The 21,279-nt window shown below is 43.3% G+C and overlaps 1 protein-coding gene across 3 annotated transcripts in view; it reads left to right on the top strand.

The window, feature by feature from the left end:
• Positions 1-21,279, top strand: part of VPS41 (VPS41 subunit of HOPS complex) — a 126,909-nt gene that overhangs the window by 85,418 nt on the left and 20,212 nt on the right. For all 3 annotated transcript variants that reach the window (XM_054991659.1, XM_054991658.1, XM_054991657.1), the window contains 10 exons: positions 2,938-2,999; positions 4,448-4,529; positions 8,821-8,913; positions 10,995-11,122; positions 14,144-14,288; positions 16,546-16,587; positions 16,719-16,769; positions 17,458-17,595; positions 20,026-20,080; positions 20,863-21,003. In XM_054991659.1, coding sequence (XP_054847634.1) covers positions 2,938-2,999; positions 4,448-4,529; positions 8,821-8,913; positions 10,995-11,122; positions 14,144-14,288; positions 16,546-16,587; positions 16,719-16,769; positions 17,458-17,595; positions 20,026-20,080; positions 20,863-21,003 — 937 coding nt within the window. The remainder of the gene's footprint in view (positions 1-2,937; positions 3,000-4,447; positions 4,530-8,820; positions 8,914-10,994; positions 11,123-14,143; positions 14,289-16,545; positions 16,588-16,718; positions 16,770-17,457; positions 17,596-20,025; positions 20,081-20,862; positions 21,004-21,279) is intronic.

Consider the following 21,279-nt stretch of genomic DNA (forward strand, 5'->3'; position numbering starts at 1 on the left):
TTTATAACCAGAGTTACTCTTAACTTGCTCACCTAAATGCGCTCCATGTTCTGCAAGGAGGGAGCTCACTGGTGGCGGCCAGAGGGAGTCGAGCGGACTATGCTCCAGCCCTCGGTCCTAGAGAGGCGGCAGAGTGTGTGCAGCATTTGCTCAGTCCCTGAGTGGGAGCTGGTGGCTGGGGCTGCCACAAGCGTTCCTGGCTGGGGTGGGAGGAGGAGGGAGCGCTGGGCACCATTGCCACATGGCAAGGTGGCCATGTGGGGAGCTGGCTGCTGGCTTCCTGGGCATATGGTCCTTGACTTCAAAGGCAGCAGCAGAGCGGTGGGAGAGATGCTCTCCCTCTTCTCCCTGGCAGAGAATCACATCAAGCTTCTGTTCTTTCTCTACACACTTCCCATGGAAACTTTCGGGAAACCGACACGTGCTTTTCACATGTAGGGCGTCTCATGTAGTTTCCCTTGGGTCTTAACGTGCTCTCCTATGGAGTTCTTGGATGGTCCTGGGTGTAAATCAGATTGTACCGCAGTTCATTATTGGTCCGTTTGAATGATAACTTACCTACACTTTGGAAAAGAGCAAGAGTCCAGTAGCACCTATAAAACTAACAAAATTAGTGGTAGGGTATGAGCTTTCGTGAGCCACAGCTCACTTCTTCACTTACCTACACGTTGTTGTTGTTGTTATTACACCTTTCTCACTGAGGTCCAACAGCAGATTACAGCAGTGCGAGTGAAAACACAATATAATTGACATCTAGGACATTCACTGAGCAAAGCACAATAACGAACAACAGGACATTCAGTGAAACAGATACAATAAGGTATAGCAGCAGAAAAAAATTAAAACAAGCACGAAGCTGAGCACAAAGATGAAATCTATCTGAAACAAAGCATAACTAATTTCCATGGTATGTTTAGCAGCGTGGAAATTCCCTAGCAGGCGCATCTCTACATCAGCAGACAGTACCCAATAGCATAGTGTGTAGTCCCCATATCTACTAAGGAACCTCTCTGAACTATTTCTTATGACACTCCTGTAATCTGGGTAGAAAGCTCTGATTATGTGGAAAAAATTAAGTGAGGGCCTATTTTGTCCTGCCTGAGTCTTAGGGAGGTGGATATAAATCCTTAGAAAAGCAATTTGCTGTTCAGGGGGTGGGGATGGAGGTTAAGCATCACTTCTCTGTTGGATAGCTGTACTAGTAGCAATGTGCCCCTACTCGTTTCTCGTCCCAGTTGCACATGCGGAGCTGTTTTGCTTGCCTCTTTCAGGTCCTGGAGAGAGACAATCTATGTTACTACTGGGCTGTTCTTCCTTCTGTAGGAAACAAGCCTCACTTGTCTATCTCTTCTTCATGTTTCAGATTTCAGGGGTTGACAAGCAAGCAGCTGCCCATACATTCTTTATTGGCAAGGCAGCTATAAAAATAATGTGAATCTTAGTTAACTGCCCTTATCTCTCTTTGCCGCTTTCCTTTGTACAGCTAAAAGTTTTGCTGAAGCGAGTAGTGGCATAGCTGTGCTTTTGCAAACAACTAAAAGATGTTTCAGGACAAAAATCTGCTCTGCTTTTAACTTGGGGGAGGTGATTCTTCCATTTAATACTTTAAATTTTACAATGATTGTGTATCTCAATACAGAAATGTGGGATATTTTAGAACCCCCCACCTCCCCACACACATATTTTTCAAAGCATGTTAAAAAGTTGCAAATTGAAAAACCTATAAACATCTCACAATAAAGAATAGTGGCATTGAATTCCATGTTGTTGGAAGTTTAAAACGTCAGGGATTTCAAAAAGGAGGTAGAAGGATGACCAAAGTTTGATGTTACAAGTGTTCACGAAGGATGACACTTCACCATGTAGACTAAAGCTCTCTAATGATGACCCACCCATCTGCAGGGCTGTCTTCCTCTACCCAAATGGCTTTATTGGCACAGACAGGAGAGGTATCATCAGGGAAGAGGAGGTGGCAGGGCTTTTTTTCAGCTGGAACGCGGTGGAATAGAGTTCTGGAACCTCTTGAAAATGGTCACATGGCTGGTGGCCCCGCCCCCTGATCTCCAGACAGAGGGGAGTTTAGATTGCCCTCCGGCGCGGAGGGCAATCTAAACTCCCCTCTGTCTGGAGATCAGGGGGCGCGGCCACCAGCCATGTGACCATTTTCTCCGAGGGCAACCCACTGAGTTCCACCATCTCTTTTCCCAGAAAAAAAGCCCTGGGAGGTGGTAACAGATAATGTTTAGGGAACCAGCTACCTGGTACAAAACCAACAGAAAAAGGAGAAAAGGGGCAACTGTGTGAGAAGAATGTAGGGAATAACACACACTGACCCAATACAGCTTCATTTTCGTGCATATCCCCACAACTGGGCGCACATATCTCACTGGACACCTACAGATTCATCCTCAACAGCTTGCTTTCTGAATGGTTCATTCTAAGCATGTTGGCGTCTATGATGAGAAATCAAAATTCATCTTTGCAGGAGATGGTACAATGTTTTTTTTTTTAAAAAAAAAAAACCCAAATGGTTTGCAGTGCTTCTGCCTAAGTTCTGGTGACATGGCAGCCATCACTTATGTGGCTTTAAGGATAATATCTTTCCACTTGGTAATCTATATTCTTGGTGGATGGCTTCATCGGAGAAATTAAAGGAATTTTTTTCTCCAAATGCTAAAAAGGAGAGATTTTTAATTGATTTCTAAGTGATATTTCAGGAGAGTTTTTTGGAAAGATGCACATAATCCTGTGCCTCTAAATGGGAGTTAGAAACTTGGGATACCCTGGTAAAGTGTGTGCTGGTATTTAACGTAGCAAGTCACTTTAATACAAATGCTGTTAGTAAGGCAGTGATAGTAGACAGAACCTTGTCTGCTGAAGGCTGTTTTTAAATTGTAGTCTGACCTTTTTTCTACTTTTTTCTTTTTTTCATTCCAGGACATAGGTTTAGCCTACATAGAACATCTAATGAAAATTGGAGAATATGATCTTGCAGCACGGTAACATTTTTAGACTATGTTTGCATGCCTCTCTGATTGTATCTGCTGTTTGTGAGTGCAAGTTGAGGACCTCACGCTTCTGGCATTGCTCTTTTTTATTATTAAAATTTATTGTACAACATGGTATCAACATTGATAACTGCTCAATACAGAAAGACTTAACAATAACAGAATAGGCTACGTGTACAACCTACTAAAACCATATGACCGCATGCTTCTGGCTTTGCTCTGATGTACCAATGTTGTCTTACAAGCAAATGGTGTTAGTATGCCACTGGCACAGATGGCTGCGACTCAGGGCCACAGGCACCATGCTTCTGAAGGCCACTGCCCTCCCTTTTGTTCACTGTAGCTCTGTATTCTTTGGGGAGAATAACCGGCGTGTTCATATAACTCCGTCTGTTATGGCCAGCCAAGGGAGCCTATGGTCAGCTTGGTCTCTGGGCTGTAATCACTGAGCGAATGGGTTGAATGTAAAGTTCTGTTTCCCATTAATGGAAGGCACTTCTGCTGGCAGAATGGACCTTTTCTGTCTCTCCCCCACCCCATGCAGACACTGCAGCCCACTGAGCTCTTTGAAATGTTCCTTGTTCCTATAGCATTCTGCAGCTATCTGTGGACCACAGTAGGAACCGTCTGGCAGAAGAGTTCACTTCCACCAATGAAAGCCCCTTTTGTTAACAGATAATTGAGTCTGGATCCAACTTTATGTCTTGTACAGTGTCCTCAGTCAAAATAAGAGGCCATGGTACCCGCTGACATCTTTTTAGATGGTGGGGCCAGGTGGGGGTTTTGTCCAGCAAGGCTTTTGATTGGCTGTGCAGACTTTTTAAAATTTCTTTGGTAGCAGCTGCCACCACAGTACGAGGATCTGACTGAAGGTAAATTTTGTGTAAGCAAGAAAATACTTCTAAACTGTATGTTCATTTAGAAAAGCATCCTGTTAAGCCGAACTTCTGCCTGAAATCTTGAAGAGTTATTATTAGAGTTATGCATAGGGCTGCCAGCCTCCAGGTGATAGCTGGCGATCTCCCGGAATTACAACTGATCTCCAGGCAACAGAGGCCAGTTCCCCTGGAGAAAATGGCTGCTCCGAAGGGTGAATTCGATGGCATTGTACCCCACTGGGGCCTCTCCCCTCCCCAAACCCTGCCCGTTCCAGGCTCCACTCCCCAAAATCTCCAGGTATTTCCCAGCCTGGACCTGGCAACCCTCCCTGACATTTTGTAGTTGGCTCCACGTCCTGCAGCAGCCATTTTGCAGTGCTGCCCACACTCCATGTCAGAACTTTGAAGGTGCCTGCAGGCTCAAGTAGGTTGGAGGCCCCTGCTATGAACAATCTCAAATTGTTTCTAAGTGAGTGATAACGGGTGTACACTGAAGGAAACGGCTTTAGCAGTTAGGAGAGTTTATGATCATTTTGTCTCTGTATGTTTTTTTGCACACAGAAAATGCCAGAAAATACTTGGAAAAAACACAGATCTCTGGGAATTTGAAGTACATCGTTTTAAAGAAATTGGACAACTTAAGGTATGCTTCCTTTTTGGGTGTCTCACCCTCTCCCCAGCACAAGGAACAGCAGCTCATCGGAGAGCCTGAAATGGCCAAGGCTTCTAGAGGAGAGTAAGCTGGTTGTGTAGAACCCTACCGTGGTCGGCTTGTTCTTTTTCTGGATGACTGCTGTGGTGGTGGTGGTGGAGATGGTCCTCTGTTCTGCCTGACCATCTGGCTCTCCACCTGGCAGCTACCTGGGTGGTGGGATAAGTGTACAGAACCTGCAGAGAAGAGGGGGTGTTGGAAAGGACAGGCCCTTTCTTCCCCTGGCATGAGTCCTGTATCTCCGAGAGGCTCACAGCTTACTTATCCTCCAGTTCCTCCAGCGGCAGCTGTTTAATTGTGGTAGCTTTGCTCACTTTCCTGAAACATGGGGCAGGTGCCATATTGGGGAACAGAAGAGGCACAGATAGCATGTTGAAGAGCCGCGTGTGGCTATGGAGCCACTGAGAGCGTCTCATTGGTGTAGAATATACAATGAACAATGCCATGAACTGCCTGGAATTTCACAGATATTACTGCAGCCCTATTCACTACAAGTCTAAAATTTAGCATAACCCACCATTCTGGCTCTCCAGTGAGTTTGTGCATGTTACGAGTGAAACATGTTTGTCTGAAGCTCTTCTACCTCCATGTTGAAACCCTTGGCTTAAAAGAAGTTAGTATGGTGGCTCTTCTAGTTGACAATGCTTATAACTCATTCTTTGGTTCTGTAACAAGATACTTAAGTAGTAATTAAGTTCCAACGTATTTCTCCCTTGTATGCTGCAAAAGACTGGGGAGAAAGGAAAGAATCCTGCCATGTCTTACGTTTCCACCGGCGCAGCAAACTGAGTAACCTGACGGGGCATGTTTGTTAGCAAGCTTTTAAGTTAATAAATTGCCCGTGGCATACAGCTAAAAAGACTGTCACTTCCCGAGCAGTAGGAAACCTTGAAGCACCTGCCCTTTGATAACATATACACATTTTCTCTCCAAGTTTTTATGTCTTCCTATTCAAAGCCAATGAGCCAAGAGGGGCGTATTATTAAGATGTCGCAGCGGGTGGTCCCCTGCCGCTTTTGAAGCCTTTAAATTCTGTTCAGGAATGGGAAGGTGCGGCAACATTACAGCTTTTCTTGTACTATCAGCCTTCTTATAGAATTAAAGACAGAAGCAGAGACAACAACAAAATTTGGGGGAGGGGGAGAGGGTGGTTAGTGGTTCATTGTGCACTTTGCCAGATTGGAAGATAACCCCTCTGGTCTGTCAGCCTCCATTTCACTCCAATAAGGGCCCTTGAAATGTGTGTAGGTAAAAATTGTGATGTGCTATTTTCACCGTCACCACTCCCTTTTGGGTTTATTTCCTCCTTAAAGGAAAGTGTCTCGAGAAGATGTCTCCACTTATGCCATCCAGCAGACTGTAAAAATTTTTTAAAAATTTGCAAGGTCCCCCCACCCCCAAAAGCTTTTTCCGTTTAAATTACTGCCTTTCTAAACCATTGGTTGTTTTCACCTTTCTGAAAGTACATTGTCAAGAAACAAGAAGGTACTTTTTGAGATGTTGCTCTTGTGTGCGCTACAAATCTAACGTGAGCGCTCTCTTTATACCTTTTGTACTCTTTCTAAGTCTTTCTTGGACTACTGTGATGTAGAAATGGTTGATGTAATGGGAAAATATTAATGTCATTAATATATATCAAGTATAGTGATGTTGCGTTTTGTCTTGTAACATGTGCCAATGTGCAACGTCATAGGGGCGGCCAGATTTCCTTTAATTATGCATCTCGCCGCTGGCCCTTTCTGTGCTGTTTTGAGAACGCATTCTTTGTTGCAATGTACTTGACTCATTTTTTAACAACTACTGGTGTGATTTTATTTCTAGGCCCTATTTTTATTTTTTGCAAAATGAGTGTGTGCAGATGCCCATGGCAAGATGCAAGCTCATTACTCAGGTGTCCCCTTACCTTTCTGTGCCCGGGTCTAGTCTGCTCCTTGGAGGAGAAACCATGAAACTCCTCAGAACTGGAGTCAAAACAATCCCCCATGTGCCCCAGTAGCCAATCTTTTGGCTTTACAGTGCATGTGGCTGCCCTTCTGTGGGAAGAATACTGTGGTGGCTTTTAACTTTTATTGTGATGGCAGTGAAGAGGGAATGGATGGAAGAGAAGTGAGAGACAAGAGAGGTGTCTGAGACAACTGCCCTCAGGATTTATGGCTGTCCAAATTTGGCTTCCCCTTTTATTTGTTTAAACCCTTCTCAGCCATGCACAATCAATAGAAAGGGGAAACAAAAGATTTACTGAACTGGTTGGCAGCATAGAGGCTTTGTGTCCCCTAAAGGGTTCTTATTTGTGACCCTAAAAGAATAATACTGTACGTAATTGTGAGGTAAGTATAAACCCCCTTTTCATAGCTAATTTGCCCTGACAGGCAAGATGCAGATGGAACTGAACAACAAACATTTATTTACAAACAATAAGATGTATAATATTTTGTGTGGCATAATCAGTATAGTATGTACAACTGCTCTCAACTTCACTCCCCAAAGATATAAGCTTAACACCTTAATTCTTTGCCTTGATTACCAAACACAACTCTGAGGGGAGATTTGGTTCCTTTTTCTCCAGACAGCATTCAAGGTTCAGCTGTCACCGTTTTACCACAACTGACAGGCTGACTACTCAGGTTCCAGGCCACTCCTTTCACTCACAGAAATCCTGGTCATAGAACCTGTACCCAGAAAGTTTGATCTGAGGGCCCCTTAACAGGGTACTTGTTTATTTCACTAAAAACTAGTTTCCTTTCCTAACATGACCCCAAATCTTAACTAAAAGCTAAAATGCCTGTCTAAGCTTATGCTGTTATCCACAGCCACCCAAATCCAGATAGGGATTTGAGGGGAAATATCTCTTTTCCCTTTTTAAACTGAGGCTGGCTCACCCTGTCCCATCCATGGAGTTCCAGGGGCTCTGATTGGCTGGCAATCATTAAGATTTGCATAGGGATCACAGGGATTGGTCCAGATTGGGCAGATGAGAGCGTTTCCAACCCTGTAGCCTTCTGACTGTATTTCGTGCTGAAAATAGCGATGATTTGTTTTTTATTTCAAATGGAAAGATGCAACATGGTAGCTGAATGAACAGTCTGGCATAAAGTCCAATCCAAGACAGAGCCTCCCCCTGCCCCACCAGTGGCAGTACATGCCCATTATGGCAGTGGCTGTTTTAACAACAAAGAAGTAAGACACAACGGGCCATGTGTACATGGTAAAACAGAGCTTGGACTAGATGATTCATTCCATAAGGGCAGCCGTGTTATTCTGTAGTGACAGAATAAAACAGGAGTCCAGTGACACCTTAAAGACTAACAAAATTGATTCCAGTATCAGTTTTCATGAGCGGGGGTCAACTTCATCAGGTGAAGGGAATGGCTTCTGCCCCTCTGGAAGGAAATGATGCGCTTGTAGTTAGTCACTGTGACAGCCAGGGATCTGGTGTTTTTCCAGACACAGATAGATGAATTGAAAGCCTGCACACCTTGTGGCCCACCAAGCAATACACATGCCCTGTTCACATGTTAACAGTGAACATGTGTGCATCCTGTATGTATGCACATATATTTTAAGAATCGTGTGTTGTTCACTTTATAAATAAAACTGAAGACCAGAACTTCAGTAAATGTTGGCTTTATATTTCCCCATTCAGCTCTACGTGCTTTGAATGTAACGTAAGAATTAGTCAACACGTGTATAAAGAAAAAGCAAGTGTACGTTGTGCACAGATTGTACATATGTGCACTGTGCCTTGTGAACAGGACTACAGTGGGCCAGTAATGTACCATCTCCCGTGCACCTGACAAATCCCCCTTTTCAGCCTCAGGTCATCCACAGCACCTCAGGTTTCTTAAAGTGGGGCCTGTCTGTTGGGCTACCTTTTGCTTGGTGGAATGCCTGCGTCGCAGGACTAGTGTATTGGCTTAGCAGATGGTAAGATCCAGATATCCAAAGCTCAGTTACTTAAATATCTTCATTTATTTGAATTTTTGCTGTGCTCCCCTGTAAACAAAGTTTGCGTTTACCTGTGAACTTTTTGGATGTCCCTCGGACGATCTGGATAAATAAAATTGTATGCTCTTTCAGAATTGCCGCTGCAAATGTTTTTCATTACATCTGTTGAGAGAACTGTTGGAAATACATTGACCGAATTTCTCTTTTCCGTAATAGCTTTGGTGTTTCCAAAAGATGTCCTCTCTGAAATGGAATTTTGTGTTTCTTCCCCCCGTAGGCAATTAGCCGCTATTTGCCAAGACATGATTCCATCTTGAAACCTTTCATTTATGAAATGGTCTTACATGAATTCCTGGAGAGCGACTATGAGGTACAATTCTCTGCCAGTTGGTAGTTGATGTGGGACAGCGGTCAAGTTCAAAACAAGCCATGGTGCTGGTGTTTGTGGTATGATTCAGGCCATGTTTAGTAATTTTTCTTTATTAGGAGTGTCTAGATGAGTGCCCTTTGGCCACTGTCCGCTAGCATTGCCAGGTGACATGATAGTGCCATGCACTTCAGGGGAGTTGCCTGATGCCCACTTGCTGTGCCAGTACAAGCCCCTTAGCACTGTCACAGCTATATAAGCTACCCCTAAGGCCTGTAGGCTGCATCCAGCATATCAAGTATTTTGCCCTAGGAAAACTTTTCTCCCAGGATATTGGCCATATGAAGTGAAGAAGAGCCTGCACTGCTCGTGGTGCTCATCTGCCCCTAGTCTGTAGAAGAAGTCACACCACACTGCAGCAGCATTAAAGAAATATGAAAGAATTAACAGCAGTCACAATGGATCAGACCGAGGTTGATCGACTCTAGTATTCTGTTTTCAAGCGTGCCTGTTTTCAACATTTAGTTATATCCCACTTTTCAACAATGCCTATGGTAGCTTACAAAGTACAAACTTACACAATTATAAAACATAGTGAAAACATGTACATTAAAATATATCAAGTTAAAGCGTTGTCACTAGCAGCTACAAGAGATATTCATTGCTAATGTTAAAGGCACATGGAAATAATTCCATTTTGCACCTTTTATGGAAAGGACTACAGGAGCTTTCGATACTGTGTCTCTCAGGTTTTTCCAAAGTGTGGGTGCAGCCACTGAAAATGAGCAAACACAGACTATAGCTCAATGAACCTCTTGAATAGAGGGGGCCAATCAGGAGTTAGGGTGCTGATGACCTTAGGCACATGTCTATGGGGAAAGTCAGTCCCTTAGATACATGGGTTCCAGGCTATGAAGGGCTTTAAGGGTAACACCCAGGCCCTTGAATTATGCCTGGAAACAAACAAGTAACATTTGAATGGTAATATTTTAATCTAACAGCAAAGATTCCTTGTAAAACAACAAAATTCAATGGGGCTGGGATTAAAGACCTGGGAGGAAAAAACCTACAGCATCCATTATAGTCGATTCATTATATCACAGCTCTACGCCTGTACGAGAATGCCTTCCTGACCAGTTCTCCTTTACACATTTTGAGAAACGATAGACGTGGGGGGGGGCGCCCTCCCAATGGGCTCAGGCATAATGTGTGAGCTTCCACAGAGAATGTGCCGTGCCCCTTCCTGAAGGGTCCATTATCCCTGATGAAGAAAACTGGGGGGGGGGGGTCAGTGGGCTACAGGAGGAGGGGGAAGCAGGAAAGTTCTGCCGCACAAAATCCATAGATGGTCGGGTATCCCGATGTGAATGCAACCATATCAGTAATCTAGTCACCTGTATCGCCCTGTCTCGGTGCCGAGCAGAATTTTAACGTACTTCAGCACCCGATCTGAAATCTGGAGAAGCAGGAGGGTGGTAGCGTTGATCCTTACCACATGGCACAGTGTTAGACCATCAGCTTACCAAGTGATTATTGCATGTATTGGTACGTGGCCATCTGTCTCCACCCCGTGAGAGTGTGTTAAGTCTGCAGAAGAGATTAATCCATCTAATTCGCTGGAAAAAAAAACATCCATTCCTCTCTACAGGATTTGAATTAAACCTTAAACTGGATGCATGGCCAAAGTCCCATGAACAGTACTGGCCCTTTAACAGTGAATTAATTCATAGTGGGCTCTAATCTTAATATATATATTTTAGGCAAGGGCAGAAGTTGATCTATGGAAATTTCACTGGCCATAGGAGCGTGAAGTGGGAGGAAAATCTTTGATCTAAGGTGAGCGGCGTCATCCTGAGCAAAGTTACTCCCTTTTAAGTCTCTTGAAGTCAGCGATCATAGAGAGAAGTAATTTTGCTTTGGATTGCACTAGAAATGCCTTGAAATGTGCAAAAAGCTGAGAAGTGCAAAAGTACTGACCAGCCTCAAACATTTCATGCCGGGCCAGAGTTTTGTTGGTGTATGTTTGTGTGTGAGGGGAGGCGTTTTGTCTCTATCAGCTGATTAACACTCTCTTTCTCTGTAAGGGTTTTGCAACACTAATAAGGGAGTGGCCTGGGAATCTCTATAACAACACCATCATTGTCCAAGCAGTAGTCGATCGCTTGAAGAAGGATCCCCAGAACAGGACTTTACTGAAGACGCTGGCTGAGTTGTAAGTCTGTTTGAATGTCTGCCTTAATGCAGAGTTCCCGTTCTCTGAACAGCCGTTGCCTTTTCGGTTCCAGGTCCTTTCCTGCAGCGGGCGAAGGCTCCTCCTATAAGAGCGAAGTGCCCCTGTGAGCGGAACAGATGCCCACAATCCAACCCATCAGGATTTTAAAAACGGTCCTCTACATTTTAACAATTATCTTTTAACGTGTCTCTCTCAAAACAATACAATAAAACAGAGCGTTCGTTTCAAAGGAAGCCGTTTTGGATGAAAACTCCCTTTGGAATGAGTGAATCAGCTCTTATTTTTAGAACCGCATCTTGGGCCTTGGCATTGTTGGCATTGTTTCTGTACGGCTGGGAGGGAGGAAATTATTGAACAAACAGCCCCTCGGGCAACAGGATTGATGTTCCTTTATAGCATTCCACAAAGCCAAACTTCATGCAGCTGCAGCTGTACCTGCTTACCTTTATAAAACATCCCCTTACAATGCAGCTGAATACTGTTTAACGCTTCTGAAATGAAGTCACTGCAAGGTTTTGTCTGTTTTTAGTCTTGTTGATTTATTTTAATGCACAAGGGGAAAAGAAACTGCCAGTGGGGTAGCGATAAAGAATCGGTAGTTTTGGAAAGGATGGACACTCGGTTGTTCAGATGATCTTAAAGAAGGCAACACAATGACTGCAATGCAAAGAACATCCATATGGCAACACAGATGTTCCACTGTGCTAGGAATTCAGAGTGTCCATCGAGATTTGAGTTCAGTAGCTCCTCAAAGACCAACAAGATTTCCAAAGGGAGTTTGTCTCCCCAAAAAGCCTATACCCTGAAAATCTTGTCGGTCTGACTTGAAACTGGCTCTTCTACTGCAGACCAAGCTAGTTATCCATCTGAAACTATCTTTAGGGTATCCATGTGTTGCTCACAGCTTGAGACAAGCTGCTTTTTAAAAAGAAGCACGTCTTCCTCACATGAGGCCAGTTTGTTAGGGTTGGCCTGATTAAAATCACATTAAACAAAGTTGAAAATCTTCAGCCTCCACTTCTGTGCTCTTCCTACAGGGAGGCTGTCTGTTCTACCTATTTATTTCAGTTACTCGTAGTGCTGACAATTTTCTTACTCTAATAATATTAGGCAATTTTCCTCCATATATGTTTGTGTTTTGATACTGTTTCTTATACCATGTCTTCTCTAAAAGCCCTCACAGGCATGGACTGGGTACGGGGATATATGCTTGCCCCCCCTCCCCCGTATGTTTGTTTCTGTATATCCAAATATACACGAGGTTAGGAAGAGCTTAATGTGAGAGGAGGCCTTGAGATTTAGAAGGCTCCGTTTCTTGCCGTTGGTAGGCTGTGACACAATTTGAGAATCCCTGTGCTTCAGTTTGCGCAACATGTACTCAGGTCTCCCAAAACATCTGTCTTTTGCCCGTTATTGAAAGACCCAATCTAGACAGTTGCCTACGCTACCATACCAGTCTTGGTTTTAAGAAACCAAAATCATTTGAGAGTTACCATTTTGTTTGGCTGTTGAAAATTCTCTGTGAAGAGATCGCTGGAACTCAACTGCAAGAACTACAGTTCCCAGAGTTTCTGACAGAGAAGGGGACACTTTAGTTAAAACCAGGGCTTTTTTTCTGGGAAAAGAGGTGGTGGAATGGAGTTCCGGAACCTCTTGAAAATGGTCACATGGCTAGTGGCCCCGCCCCCTGATCTCCAGACAGAGGGGAGTTGAGATTGCCCTCCGCGCCGCTCGGCAGCGCAGAGGGCAATCTAAACTCCCCTCTGTCTGGAGATCAGGGAATGGGGCCACCAGCCATGTGACCATTTTCAAGAGGTTCCAGAACTCTGTTCCACTGCGTTCCAGCTGAAAAAAAAGCCCTGGTTAAAACAATTAAATTTGTAGAATAGACATGGCCTCAGCCTTGGGCCAGGGATGTCACAAAATTTCACTGTAATATACACGGTAGCCTTAAATGTCTTGTCATAATTGCAACATGAGCTTGGATCCATTTCATTTGAATTCTGCTTCATGTCAAGCCAGTTTTAAAAGGCTTTCAAAGGACAGATTCATGGCGGATAGGTCCGTCAATGGCTACTAGCCATGGTTAGTACAGGGAACCTCTGAAATCCAGAGCTAGGAGGCAACATTAGGGGAAGGCCTTGGTGTGTCTCTCTCTCTCTCTCTCTCTCTCTCTCTCTCTCTCTCTCTCTCTCTCTCTCTCTCTCTCTCTCTCCCCCTCCCTCCCCCTTTGCCTTCCAAAGCATGGAGGCCACCATGTGAAATATGATGCCAGACTAGATGGACCGCTGGTCTGATCCAGCAGGGCTCATAGACTGCTTTGTAAGCTCAAGATACTTGCTACACTACTTTGGTGTGATCATGTCAAAACTGAGGCTTCTGTGTGCGCACAGCACCACCTGACATGGTAGGGAAACTGCCAGAGCACACCAGATTGTGACAGAACTGGGCCGAAGGGAATCCAGAATGGAAAGGAGGATGAGACACTTTGGTGGATGAGATTTTGGACTTCTGGATGGAAAAAAAATTTGAGGGCATTTCTGTCTGACTCTAATCTTAGGAGTCCACACAGTAGTCTTGATTCCAAGCTCACGTCTTTGAGCCCGTGATTAAAAGCTATAGCTGATTTGTAGTTGAATGTCTTCAGCAAGTATTGCAAAAACGAACAAGCTACTTCTGAAGTTAGGAAACAATCCCTACAGTTCTTCATTACTCAGGTTTTGATGAGCCTCAATGCTTAACCAGAAGATGGGGTGCTGGTTTATGGAGCGTTGGTGGCCTGAATGGAAGAACGTTGAAAAAAGAATGGTACCCAATTACCTTTCTGATACATATAGATGAAGATGAAAGTATTTCCCATTATTCTAAATGATGGTGGAACGTGTAGCTATTTGAGACAGTCTTTTAGCAAAGCAGTTTCCCCCCCTTCTATGCTGGCAGATTGCTTTCTCAAAAGGCCTACCTGGACTTCTGTTTGTAATATATGATCCTCCTTATCAGGTACACCTATGACCAACGCTATGGAAAGGCCCTTGAAATTTACCTCACACTGAGACATAAAGATGTTTTCCAGCTGATCCACAAACACAATCTTTTCAGCTCCATCAGGGACAAAATTGTTCTGCTAATGGAGTTTGATTCAGAGGTATGATGGCTTTCGAGTGTTGTTTTTTTAAAAATGCTTTTTTGTCTGTCAGAATTTTAGCTGAGGGAGAATATAATTTAACCAGCGGAACCGTAAATTTTGGATAAATTCTGATGTGGAAGTTTAGATAGCTAAATGGCTGGATTCTGACAAAACCTTTTTTATAGCGACTATTTTTATGTCAAAAAATTCTAGAAGTTTCAAAAATAAAAGCCTGTGTTGCTGAATGTTAAAGAGGTGGAGGGCTGTCAGTAGCCGCAGCGGAATATATATGTATTTTGTACCACATGCGTCCATAAATATGCCTGGGTTGCTCTGTGTAGAGATCAAAAGCCACCCATACAGTGTTTAAATAGCAGTTCCTACAACAGTTCTGCTGCTTTATCAGACAAAAAAAATGAAGCTTAATGAGTCAAAGCTGCTAATTGTTTGAAGAAACAATTTTAATTTAGCACACATCTCACCTGCTGTGGAGATATCCACACCTTGTTTCCGATTTATCACTTACCTAGCTGTGAAACTGGGATTCAGAGGACTGAAGATAATAGGTCATGCTAAATCCGCCTTTCTTTCATTTGACTAGCTGAGAAAAACTCATAGGAAGGGGAAAGTTTTGGGTGGAGAATAACAGGAGCATGAAGGATTTCACCCGTGTTGTCTTAAGCAAAGTTACGCCCTCCTGCGTCCATGAAAGGCTTAGAAGGGCCTAAGTGTGTTTAGAGGGACATTATGAAGGGCCTCCTTTCAAGTCTTAAGGGACATGTGAGCAAGTCTTAACATTGTTCATTCCTTAGAGCCTGATCAGATGTGATTTTCCCCATGGAGGAAAATCAAAAGTGGATCTCAAGTTTTTTTCTGTTACGAAAAATGTATTGCTGAGCTTAATTCGAATGAACTGTTTTTTGGGAGGGTTAGCCCTTTAAAACCTGGATATCCTGGTTCAGTCAGAGCCAAACTACAAGTGACGCCTGATACTAGTTGGACACTTGTCAGCTTCCCTCAAGTTTTGATGGGAAATGTAGGCATCCTGGTCTTGCAGCTTGGCTCTCTGTCTGCTGTCCAATGGACTTTTCAACTGTCACTTGTCCAACATTCCGCCAAGCTGCCTACATTTCCCATCAAAACTTGAGGGAAGCTGACAAGTGTCCAACTAGTGTCAGGTGTCACTTGTAGTTTGGCTCTCAGTCACTCCTCTCAAATGTGAAAAAATAGAATCCAGGGGTGAAGCGTCTTGCACCTTGGTGCCTCTTCCTACCGGAAGGTGGAGCAGGAGAATGGATCATTACCTGAACAGGTTCTAAGGTAAAGTCTGCTGAAAACTGGAAGAGTTAGCCGTGTTAGTCTGTAGTCACAAAATAGTAAAGAGTGCAGTAGCACCTTTAAGACTAACCAACTTTATTGTGGCATAACCACAGTTCTCGAAAGCTTATGCTACAGTTCTCTCACATGCATCTAATGAAGAGAGCTGTGGCTCTCGAAAGCTTATGCTACAATAAAGTTGGTTAGTCTTAAAGGTGCTACTGGGCTCTTTACTATTCTGCTGAAGACTGAATCTGCATTAGCTCCATTCATTTTGACAGGGGTTGAGCAGGGAATACTATTGTGTGCTTTTCCCTTTTAAATAAGTGTTTTACAGTGCAGCAGAGTTACTCCAATTCTCCCCTTGAAGCCAGCTGGGTGACCTTGGGTCAGTCCCAGCTTCTCAGAGCTTTCTCAGCCCCACCCACCTCACACGGTGCATGTCGTGAGGATAATAATAACACACTTTGTAAACTGCTCTGAGTGGATGTTAAGTTGTCTTGAAGGGCGGTATATAAATCGAATGTTACTATTTAAATTGAATGTTATTATTATTATAATCTAAGCTCATTGAAATCAGTGGGCGTAGACAAGTAACTCTTCTTAGGATTGCACTGTTAGAATAGCAAAAATATGGTTGCTTCTGTATAGATGTCAGGATATGATCTTGTATACAAGTGTGGCTCTCCTTTTGTGGGTCAAGGCAGGGAAAATAATCTGCGTCCTCTTATCAAGCATCATCAGCCTTAGCAGGCCGCAGGCACCAGACATGCAGTGTGGATTGTGGGCTCAGGCAATATAACAAAAACTAGCACCCTCTTTTCTAACCAACACTGATTTATTTCTTCTTTCACACAACTGTTTCTTGTTTGCCCAAACAAGTCAGAGTCAGAAGGTACGTGTGGTCTTGCACAACTGTAAATTTTAACATACCTCTTCTCTGTCTTTGTGTTTTTAGAAAGCAGTTGACATGCTTTTGGATAACGAAGATAAAATCTCTGTGAGCATAACTATTATTTAATTATGTTGGCGGACAGCCTCCCATCACCCTTTCTGAGCAGTATGTGCCTCATCAAAGGCACAGCTCATTCTTAAATCTGAACCTCTTTTTTTTTTCTTTTTTTCTTTTAGATCAACAGAGTTGTGGAAGAATTAACAAACAGGCCGGAATTGCAACATGTGGTAAATATGATGGTTTGATGATTTTGCTGTGGGCAGCTTGAGGCACAAAGTAGATGAATGTTTCTACTTGGTGGTAACTGATCTAGTCTCCGACTTCAGCAGCAGAGGTAACATCAGCATGGCACAGAATATTCTTTTAGCTCTAATGCAAATCCACCAGTTGGGGGAAAACATTGGTTCGGATTCGACAATAAGTGGGGACACCATTTTTTCTGATTCCCCATTCCTGCTGCAGACTTCCAGCTCCCCCTTCACACTAGTCTTAGCAGTCCCTGACCCCCCCAGGAGCAGAACTAGGAAGCCCCATTCCCCTGATGGAAATCCCACTCTGCTATCCCTGGCTGTTGCCGTTTTCCACCGGTGGGTAAGGATATTTTTGTTTCATGTGACCTTCCCTCCTTCCTGCCCTATGTCTTAATTTGTTGTTTTTATGTTTGTGTGTGTGTGTGTTTAGCTTGGTTTGAATTGTTTTAATTATGTTTTTGTTTAGTGTTAATAGTTTTTTAAGTCTTTTTTTTTATTATGTATGTTTACCCACTTATGGGTAAACCAGCTATGGTTTGCACTGAAACTGTGGAACAGACCTCAGTAATATCCGTTGTCTTCACAGAACTAGGCTGGTCAGGAGTGCACACTTGACCCTTTGTGAATGATAATAGTCTTTATTTTTTGCTGTTTGGTTTTGTAGTATTTGCATAAACTTTTCAAGAGAGACCACCACAAAGGGCAAAAGTTCCACGAGAAACAGATCAGCCTCTATGCCGAATATGACCGGCCAAACTTACTTCCATTTCTCAGAGACAGCACCCACTGCCCATTAGAAAAGGTAAGGAAAATGTCTTTAAATATGACCTTCGGCAAAAACAGCTGGTTATAAAGCTTTCCTGTTGCCAATCTGGAATTTTGTGCTGGCTGCTGTATAGGTAATGCTGCCCTCTGCTGGAAAAAATTTGGAACTGCATCCTGATAGTCTACGGTGGCCCTGATAGGTTTCCTTAATAGCTTGGGATCATTCCCCACATTATGTGGCAGCCTGTCAGAGTCTGCCACCATCAACAGGGAGCTATAGCCAGTCCCAGCTATCAAAGTTAATGAGATGCACACATCCAAACATCTGTGTTCCAATTCAGACACTGAGCGTTAAGTGTGCTCAGAAATGGTGGTTGTGGGTTTTCCGGGCTGTGCTCAGAAATCTTTGGCGTACACCTTTGTGATGTGCAAATTGGTTCTGTTTGGGGATAGTTTCTTTTCTTGTTCTCTCTGCTGTGCCAGATATTTTAGTTAGGATTAGTACAGGGCGTGGTTTCGAGTGTCAAATGGAAGCTTGCGTTGCTGTCTAGCTCAACCACTCTGAAAGCACACAGAGGGCACAGATAGTCAGTGGCTTTGAAGAAATGAAATATGGGGTCCTGAGTTAGATCCTGACCAGAGGGAAGATGATTACTTTGTTACTATAAATCACATCTTATTAATTTTTATTAATTTATTGTTAATTTCTATCTCAATTGTCTAAGGTGCTCATAGCAGCATAACATGGGGCTTGAACTGTTTGGGGAGGTAGGTTAATGCTGAGAGGGAATAAGTAGGGCAAGTTCACCCAGCAATTTGAGGGCTGAGCAGGGATTTGAACTCAGGCCTCCACGGTCCAAACCTTTCCTATATACCACACCAGCTGCCATTCCGCTGGTTTCCTTTTCCCATGTTGAGTGGGAAACCTTAACCTCTTAATGGAGTGTCTTGAAGGTCCAGATATCATTGCTAGAAGTAAAAGGAGTAGATTCTAAGAATTGCAGTGTAGGTGGCTGCTCAGATTCAGAGATTCTTGATACACATTTTTTAGTGCTTTGGCTGAAGGGGAAGAAAATTACTACTTGTTTTATCAGCTTTTTTCCCCCATTACGATTGTGAGTTTTCAAAATTTCACTTCAGGCCTGTTTTCTTTGTGACATGAGGTTAGAAAGTTATTGGGCTGTAGGAAGGTTGGAATGAATAAGTTCTCCTCCTTCTCCTTCTGTGAACAGAATGTGCCCCTCATATTCCCCATACTTCTCTCTGGTCCTCTTGTCTAGATGTCAATAGGATGCAATTGGGAGGGGGGATTTTTCTCTCTAATATCTTCCATAGCCTGTTTCCAATTAATGGTTCACATTTGAAGGACTTGGATCATGGTCATAAATACAAAATTACAAATAAAATGAGCAATCTTAATTACTGTCAACAGTTTCTTCCCCTGTGGGCAACTTTTAAGCCAACGCTTTCCTTCTGTGAACCTGGGAGATGGTTGCAACGTAAGGCTAATTCAAATACGTCCACATGGTATAGTCATCCTGGACTATACTAGAGCAGGTAGGGGGAATCCCATGTTGGAATGGTCCTCCATGTGAAAAGCAGAACATGCCATCTTCTGTTCCTTTATCTTTCAACCGGTCCCTCAAATTGGGGGTTTTAGGGTATATCAGTGTGGAAAAATCAGTGAAGGCCCGAGAACCTTCATTCTTGGCTAACATTTTGATTATTAGTTATCAATAGTAGCGGTTATGTAATTTCTGTATTTCCTTTTGGGATTATGTATTATGGGAAACAGATAAGAACAGAGCATTTTGTATGAAAAATACCTCTTGGGCAGAGAAGAATGAAGTGGTTTATGCAAGACAAATCTGAGTTGGCTCTGTAACCAGTATATCTACATGATGCATGCATTCCTAAAAATATATTCTCCTTTCATTTTGAATTGTACCTTTAAAACATCTTTGGTGTACACCTGAAAGTGTAATACATAAAGAGGTCCCTACAAATATGAGTGAGAATATATTTATCAAATGCCTACTGAGGCTTGAAATGCAAAGCCCTGTGGCTTTTGAATTAAGAAATTCAGAATTATAAGGTCGCACCTTTTAGCCTTCCGTCCTTCCGAGGTCAGTAAAATGAGTACCCAGTTTCCTGGGGGTAAAGTGTAGATGACTGGGGAAGGCAATGGCAAACCACCCCGTAAAAAGTCTGCCAAGAAAACGTCGTGATGTGACGTCCCCCCATGGGTCAGACTCAAATAACTCAGGGACTACCTTTACCTTTTAGTTAATTTTCTTTTTCAGTAAGGAACCATAAAACTCTGTAGCTCTGACTTCAAGAGTGTTGCTTCATATTCGAAAAGGGTTTGGGGCTTTGTAATAATTCAAAGTATCTTTTTTTATGGAGAAGGAGAGCTGATCTGTTACAAAGTTGTTGTCGTATTACATTTCTCCTTTCGAAATTTCAGGCTCTTGAAATCTGTCAGCAAAGAAATTTTGTAGAAGAAACAGTTTATCTTTTGAGTAAGTAACTACATTTTGGATGAATTGCAATGTTTTAGTCATACATTTTCTTGCCCATTTTGATTTTTGAAAAACATTTTGTCTTTTTAGTTGATTGTATGTGCACAGTTTTTATAGAACCCTTTTCTCCATGTTGGGGACCCAATGCAGCTCACACCATTGTTCGATTCCCCCGTTTTATCCTCATAGCAACTCTGTGAAGTAGGTGAGGCTAAGAGAGAGTGACCGACCCCAAATCACCCTGTGAGTTTCCATGGCAGAATGGAGGTTCAAACCTGGGTCCTCCAGATCCTACTCTGGCACTCTGACCTCTACACCACACCAGACAAACCTCTCATTGAAAACAATTGAGGTTATGGCAGCTGCCAAGAATGTCTCAACATACTCTTTCTCAGGGCTTTTTTTCTGGGAAAAGAGGTGGTGGAACTCAGCGGGTTGCCCTTGAGCGGCGCAGAGGGCAATCTCAACTCCCCTCTGTCTGGAGATCAGGGGGCGGGGCCACCAGCCATGTGACCATTTTCAAGAGGTTCTGAAACTCTGTTCCACTGCGTTCCCGCTGAAAAGAAGCCCTGCTCTTTCTACTTAAAAACATTTATGAATATTTGGCATTAAAAGGATGTTGCAACCCACAGGCATTTCTGGCATCTCCTCGCATTACAGATGACAAACCAGAGGATGTAGTGTTTTTTCCAAGCCTGAATCAAGATGTCACTGTTTAAAGTGAACGAGCTGGGGGACTTGCCAGTGGAGCCATTCCTCTGAGTTTTCTTTTGTCTTTCTAGGCAGAATGGGCAACAGCCGGAGCGCCCTGAAGATGATAATGGAGGAACTGAACGACGTTGATAAGGCTATTGAATTTGCCAAAGAGCAAGATGACGCGGAACTTTGGGAGGACCTCATCTTGTATTCCATTGACAAACCACGTAAGAGCAGCCTTCACTCACTTGACGTTCTGTGTGTGAGTGAGCAAGTGGAAGAGAGCGATTCTAATCGAACATGAAGAGGAGGAAGAGGGCTGTAATTTATCCCTCTATAGTACAAAAACAATGTAGTCAGATTAATCTGGGAGGAATGCCAGCCTGCATAGTGCCAGTGGCAGAACGGCAAGAAAATCATTGTAGTGCTATAGTGTATTAAAGAAAAAAATGTCCTCTCGTGCCGCAGCATCTGGCATTGATAAACATAAGTGATGATGGTAT

Source organism: Eublepharis macularius, chromosome 11 (genome assembly GCF_028583425.1).
Source record: "Eublepharis macularius isolate TG4126 chromosome 11, MPM_Emac_v1.0, whole genome shotgun sequence".
NCBI classification, from domain to species: Eukaryota; Metazoa; Chordata; class Lepidosauria; order Squamata; family Eublepharidae; genus Eublepharis; species Eublepharis macularius.